At 39.4% G+C, this 7500-nt stretch overlaps 1 protein-coding gene across 4 annotated transcripts in view; it reads right to left on the minus strand.

Moving 5' to 3' along the window:
- Positions 1–7500, minus strand: part of pnt (ETS transcription factor pointed) — a 729717-nt gene that overhangs the window by 532915 nt on the left and 189302 nt on the right. For 3 of the 4 annotated variants that reach the window (XM_076191624.1, XM_076191625.1, XM_076191623.1), the window contains exon 2: positions 5630–6894. The exons of the other annotated variant lie outside the window; for it this stretch is intronic. In XM_076191624.1, coding sequence (XP_076047739.1) covers positions 5630–6689 — 1060 coding nt within the window. In that variant the 5' untranslated portion in view covers positions 6690–6894. The remainder of the gene's footprint in view (positions 1–5629; positions 6895–7500) is intronic. 4 annotated transcript variants of the gene reach the window in all.

Below are 7500 nucleotides of genomic sequence, written 5' to 3' on the forward strand. Positions count from 1 at the left end.
GCACAACTTACTCGACGCGTGTCTTTATATTGGTTGCCCGTGGCGATTTTATTTACTTGAGGGTAGGACCTCGCGGGTAAGCGGTTCATATTGGACGACTGTTCACGGAAACGCTTGCAACACTTCTGTCGCAACTGCGAGTGTGTATAATGAAATTGATAAAATAATGTGATGTGTGTATAAATAGAAAATATAGATAAATTAATATATTAAAGAAAACAAAATTGAAATTATTCTTTCAGGCTCTTCAAGTCTCTGGATTTAATCTGAACTTTATATTCTTATCATGATCTGTACCAATCAATCAATTAATCAATCCTTCCATCATACAAGTAAAGTTAAGACTTATGTGTACAGTTTTAGCTAATATCACCAACAGTTTGATATCTTCGTAATTAATAACACATGCTTAGCAAATTTAGATAATTTGCCCTCGGACTAAGGATCCGGAGTAACGCCGACAGAACCGGGGTAAGGCTGCACACTATTGAACCAACCCGTGTAAGGGACCGTCGTCGTAAAAACCATGATGCTAACAAGAAAATTAAAGAAAAAAAAAGAAAAAAAAATAGATAGATGAATAAATATGTATATAATTGAATAAATAAAAAGAAGGAAAATAAAGTAAAATGAATAAATTAATCAATTCATAATAGTAATAATAAAGAAAAATAAATAAAAAAAAAACAAGCAAGTAAAAATAAGTAATAAAAAAGTGCGTGGTGAGTGAGTGATCGTGTCGATCCAGCACTTCTAAACTTTGGGCACACAATAAATCGTCTAGTGGCTCCCGACAGACGATTTTGTTCAACCAAAAATCGGACCCTTTCCACCCCCACCCCTCTTCCCCAGGGACTGAACGGTGGTCACGATCAACTGAGGGAATCTTTGGGTTGGAAAGGAAGGGAAAGGGGGAATAGGAAGTGCCTGTTGTCCTTGTGTGAATAGCCAGCATGGATTCAGACAGAAACGTTCTTATGTAACTAACTTACTCGAATTCTACAACACAATCATCTCAAATTATGACAAAAGAAACAATATAGATTTAATATATCTGGACTTTGCGAGGACTTTTGATACCGTCACGCACAAAAGACTTCTTGCTGAATTAGCTTCACACGGAGTAAGTGTAGCTTATTAAGTTGGACTAGTAATTGGTTAAACGATCGTAAACAGAGTTCTTCTAAATGGCAAAACTTCTAGATGGAAAAATGTTACGAGTGGATTTCCCCTGGGTTCCGTTCTTGGTCCACTTCTATTCATAGTATTTATAAATGATACAGATCACGGACTGAAATCTATTGTTTCCAAATTTGCTGATGATACTGTGCGGAATGGCAAATGATCACTGAAACCAGTTAGATATCCAAGAAGATTTAGATACACTACAGCAATGGTCTCAAAAGTGGCTGATGAAATTTAACCCAAGTAAATGCAAGGTCGCACAGGGGTAAAAATAACAATAAGTACAATTACAAGTTATTTGGGATTTCATTAACAAAAGTGGGTAGTAAAAAGGACCTCGACGTAATGATCTCAAATCATCTAAGCAAAACATTTCCGCCTTAAAGAAAGCAAACAAGTTTCTAGGACTAATTGCGTGATCTTTTGATTCTAAAAGTCAATCTATCATAAACAAGCCATATAAATCGTAAGTTCGTCCACATTTGGAATATGTTTATCCGCATGGTTATCGAATTTCATTAAAGACTTTGGCAGATTGGAAGAAGTACAAAGGCAAGCCACAAAACGTATTCCAATTGTCAGATATAAATCATACGAAAATCGACTAAAACATACAAACATATTTTCCCTAAAAAAGCGTAGGCTGAAGGGCGATTTGATACAAGCCTTTAAGGTTCTAGAGAAAATTGACAGTATCAAAAGTGATGAAATTTTCACACTGTATGCGAATCAGACAAGAAATAATTGTTTCAAACCGTCAGGAAGTAAATATAATTTGAAAATGGGTAGAAACAACTTCGCCAGTCGTGTAGTAAATGAATGGAATAAATTTCCTGCAGAGGCAGTGCAATTTAGTGCTGTTTGAAGTTTTAAGATTCATTTATATAAACACCTACGCAATATGCTGCAATGCCTGTCATTTATTATTTCATTTTATTCATTTATCTATTATTATTATTTATCTACTATCATTTATCTGTTTTTTTCATTATCTATTTCATCTATTCATTTATTTGTTTATTCACTTAACTAGTTATTCGTTTATTTATTCGCATCCGACCTACTTATGGACCAAAAGGTCTCCTGTCGGCATGCTTTTCCTTTGTAACTCTTTGAATTAAATCTCACGACGACAGCCACAAAAAAAAACTCAGGGTGCCTCCTTAGGCCCTTGGCGCTTGGCGGACCTGCCGATCTTCTGACTCACCCGCACCACCGTCTGCAACAGCAACAGCAATATATGCATTACCAGCGGCTTACAGCCCCCAGTTGGATCCCGAAGGAAATTTCGGAATTTCGTTTAAGGTGTCGTCAGTCGATTTCCTTCAAAATTCAGATGGCTCACGCCAGGAGGCGCCGAGCTGCGACCCATGCCATCACCTCTGACCTTTGATCTCAAGGATCCGAATGTCAGTCACTGGGAGCCATTGGGAATCAAACCCTAGTCCTATATTTGGTCTATGCACATTCCCTTCTTTTAAGACTGGAGAATCACCTCCCCCTGATTGCCTTCTTCATTTCTTTCCTGTACTATCACTATGAACACCTCTCCGTCACAATAATGTCTTCTCGGATAAAAGCGCTGGATATCGTCGACGTTATACTATACTCCCAAACACGCCACTAGGTGGACAAAAAGTACACACACACACAAATATATATATATAGATATATATATATATATATATATATATACATATATATATATATACATATATATATATATATATATGTATATATATATATATATACATATATATATATATATATATATATATATATATATAGTATATAGAACCCCTTCCGCACCAGATGACACTTTTCCTTCTACGCTGGTTATTTCATTAATTTCCGTGGTAACCCCCATCCCATTCAGAGCAACAAGCTGATCATTTAACTCTAAAGATTTCCCAGCTCCAGTTCAATAAAATCAACTGGTAGCAGCCATGAAAAAGTATCCGGCGACGCTCACTACTACCTCCGATGGGCCTTCGAAACCCCTATTAACTTCTCCTCCCCCCACTTCAGATGAACAAAGTCGCTTGGCGGCAGGCAGACGAAATGAAAAAACATGATGGCCGCTTAGCGCCCACGCCCGCCTTCCTTATCGGATTGTACTTTCCCGAGATGTATCTCCGTGTGCTCCCCACACCCTCACACCACAACCACATCCCGGTCGGTAGCGAAAAGGGTAGATGAAGAGGAGTGGAGAGGAGGAGGTGAAGAAAAAAAATATGAGGACAAGTAGATAAGGAAGAGGCAGTGGAGATGGTGTAGGGGAGGTGGCAAAAGGGGAAGACAGAAGCGGAGATGCAGAAGTTAAAGGAAAAGGAAAGGGAGAAGGAGAAAGAAAATGAGAATGAAGAAAATAATTAAGAGAAGGAAGAGAAGGAAAAGGAGGAAGAGGTGGAGGTGGAGGTGAAGCAGAACAAAGAGAAAGAATATAAGGAGGAGAGGTTGGAGAGGAGAAAGAGAAAAAAGACAAAGAAGATAAGAAGGAGAGAAGAAGAAGGATAAAGAGGAAGAGGAAGAAGAGATGGAAGAGAAGGAGAAAGAGGAAGAATTGGAGAAGGAGACCATTGGCACGGATATGGGCGTGGCTGCTTCCGCCGACGAAGAACCTGAGCGGTCATACTTGATAGAGACGACGCGGTGCTGCATCTGACGAGGGCGGCGCCTTCGGAGGACCAGCGGCGACTTTGGCATTCACTGCTTTCCGCCTAATGTCTCAGCGTGAAATATCGAATAAAATTGACTACATGCGGTCGTTTTCAAGCATATACACCCACCCAAACATACCCAAAAAAAATATGTACACAGCTTTCGACTTAACCCCAAAACAGTCCCCCTCCCAAAATTATCAATACAAAACTTTTGTTTGAATTCTTTCGCTACAGCGGTAAATAGCTCTTCTATCTCTGGGGACAATATCGTGCCGAAGATATAATCTCATAGACGTGGTACAGCAGGGATTTAATAAGGTAATAGAACAGGGAGTAAGTAGATGTCAAAAGTAATCAGAATTACTTTTTTTTTTTGACAGATTACTCTCCAACCCTAACTGAATGTTAAATGAGTCTAATTAGGGAAGATATCACTAAATCCCAAGTACGATGACCGTTTATATCTTATGTAGTCAATACTCAATACAGGGTGAATTTAATTATACTCTCGCTCTAATTCTTACCAAAAACAAGTGTTTACAGACGTGTATATATGTATATATATATATATATATATATATATATATATATATATATGTATGTACATATATATATATACATACATACATATATAAATATATATACATATATATATATACATATATATATATATATATATACATATACATATTACATATATATATACATATTACATATATATATATATATAATATATATATATATATATATATATATGTATATATATGTATGTATATATATATGTATATATATAAATAAATATATATATATATATATATATGTATATATATGTATGTATATATATATGTATATATATATATATATAATATATATATATATATATATATATATATATATATATATATATATATATATATATATATATATAACTCACCACTCTTTCCACTCATATATATACATATATATACATATATATATATATATATATATATATATATATATACATATATATATACATATATATATATATATATATATATATATATATATATATACTGTATAGATACACATATAAGTATATACATATGTATATATATATATATATGTATATATATATATACACTGTTTATACACACATGAGTGTATATATATATATATATATATATATACTGTTTATATACGCATGAGCATATATATATATATATATATATATATATATATATATATATATATATATATGTATGTATGTATGTATACATAGATTTGCACATATATATATATATATATATATATAGAGAGAGAGAGAGATAGATAGATAGATATAGCTAATACAGACACGCAAATATAAAATATGTTAATCAAGTTATGATAAAAGTTCTTTCCCTTCTCCAAGCTTGTATAAACAAATTGACGAGATAAACACCATATGAGGACGGAGCCTTTATTTGTACGACGTTTCGCTTATTACAGCTTTTTCAAGTACAAGTTGAGATACAAATGCTTGAGATTAAATAAGGGGAAAGGAGGGAACGGGGAGAGAAAAGGGGGGGAAGGAAGAGGAGGAGGAGGAGGAGGAGAAGGGGGGGTGATTGGACACTGGGAAAGGATGAGAATGCCGGCCCAAACGTCCGTGGGCGAAATGTCCACAAAGGGTGGTTTAGATATTTAATATTTTGCTGGCCATGGGTATTAGGGGAATAATGTGAGGCGAGATGTTAAACATGCCCCTGTTTTGTTTAACAAATTGAGTTTTTTCCCCCAGCAGTAGTTCTGCTACTTACTTGGTGCATACAGCAGACGGTGAGTGTCCCGAAATATGGTCTTGAAGTCCGACAGGTTCTCGTAGGACGCCTTAGGCTTGCGGTCCGAGGCGGAGGAGTTGACTGACGAAGAGGAGTGACCCTCATAGCAGTCGTCCATTGCCTCGTAAGGGTATCCGGGCTCCTGTTTGACCCGCCCCAACGTCGGAAGTGCCGGCTGGGGTTGGAGAGGTTGAGGTGCTGCTGGGGGTGGTGGGGAAGGAGGGGTGACGTAAATGATATTGTTGTAGTAGTACCGGGGCGGTGGTGGGGGCGGCATGGCCTCCATGTGGTAGGTATTCACCGGATCCTCTGCAGGATACCGGTACCTTTGGGTCATAGATGGCAGTGGCTCGTGGAAGGTCTTCTGGGGGAAGTCCACCCCAGACGAGGGGGAAGCGGTGGTGGCGGCGGCGGCGGCCGCAGGGGAGGTCGTGGGCATCTCCTGGTAAGACACCGGAAGAGCAGGAGCCAGGTCTGTGACTTCGTAAGACTCCACCTTGACGGTGGGAGCCTCAGGAGGAGGAGGAGTAGGAGTAGGAGGCTGAGGAGGCTGAGGATAAGGATGAAGAACGTCGTAATGAGAAGACGAGGTATCAAGAGTGGCAGATGTTGTGGGAATAGCAGAGGTTGTAGGAGCAGTAGAGGTAGCTGGAGTGACAGCCGGAGGCGAAGGAGGGGAAGGTGGAGGGGGAGGGGCATGAGGATGGACAAGGGAGGCTGGAGGAGGACAAGAATGCGGTGGCGAAGAGGAATAGATGATGGTGGTCACAGTAGCCTCCTCCTTCGACTCTGAGGTAGCGATCAAGGGCGACCCCTCATCCTTGAAAACCCTCTCGACCTTGACTCGGTCCTCCTCGTAAGGACCCTTCATCCTGGGGACCTTCAGGGGCAGGCTGTCCACGGCGTCGCTCTTCTCGAAGACCGGTAGGCAGTTCACCTCCTTGCCCTCCGGCGTGATCACCCTCAGTCGGGTCTTACGCGCCGCGCGAAGACTCTGAGCATCCGACTGCACCCCTTTCGGCAGAATTCGGTGAATCATTGGTCCACCACTTCGATATCAGCTGACAGGCCAGACGCAGACGTCAAGTTCCAAAGAGCGCTTAGCTATGAGTAGTAGTTCTATTTTCTATGTAACTACCAAGGGACCACAGTCTATGTGCTAGATCTCACGTTTAAGTCTGATAAACCGACTCTCCTGCCAGGGCCTTTCATGGTCGTATCGAACCCCAAGAAGGCCACGGTAACTGCAGATACAATATTATGCTACAAACAAAAACTTACATACGATATACTTAAACACGAGATGAAAACATAATTACGGTGACCCCTTCCCGGAAACATTTCAATAACTAAATGAATCTTTAAACACATCAAAGCACGCAATATCTAAATTTTAATAGAATATGATGACTGCCGGCTGGAATCTTATCATCGCCACGGTTGTAAGTACAAGAGACAAAAAAGGTGTGCCTGCTTGCTATGTCGAGGTCCTGCAAGCTGGATATCAACCCTCATACCTCCATCGGGAGGTAGAGCCCTGAAGGGCTGACACTTTGTCCCAGGACTGGGCCCGAAGATATTCTTATCAATTTTATCTGCATTTCTTAATTTCTTAATCATACATGGAAACCTGACAACCGGCGACTGCTCTCCTCCTCTTCCTACTACTTTCAGCTGACGACATAGAAAGAGCCCACACCGATACAACACAGATAATAATCCAAAGTTTCCTCCCAGGAATATCTCAGGGAACGTCCTAGACAACCTTTGTCAACCACTGCAGGGCTCCGGGTTCCAGTAAGCAAGACCCGAGGCAGTTATTATTGCTGCCGCCTAAATATCATAATTAC

This window comes from Oratosquilla oratoria, chromosome 10 (assembly GCF_046742065.1).
Source record: "Oratosquilla oratoria isolate Oo_2021 chromosome 10, ASM4674206v1, whole genome shotgun sequence".
Classification (NCBI taxonomy): domain Eukaryota; kingdom Metazoa; phylum Arthropoda; class Malacostraca; order Stomatopoda; family Squillidae; genus Oratosquilla; species Oratosquilla oratoria.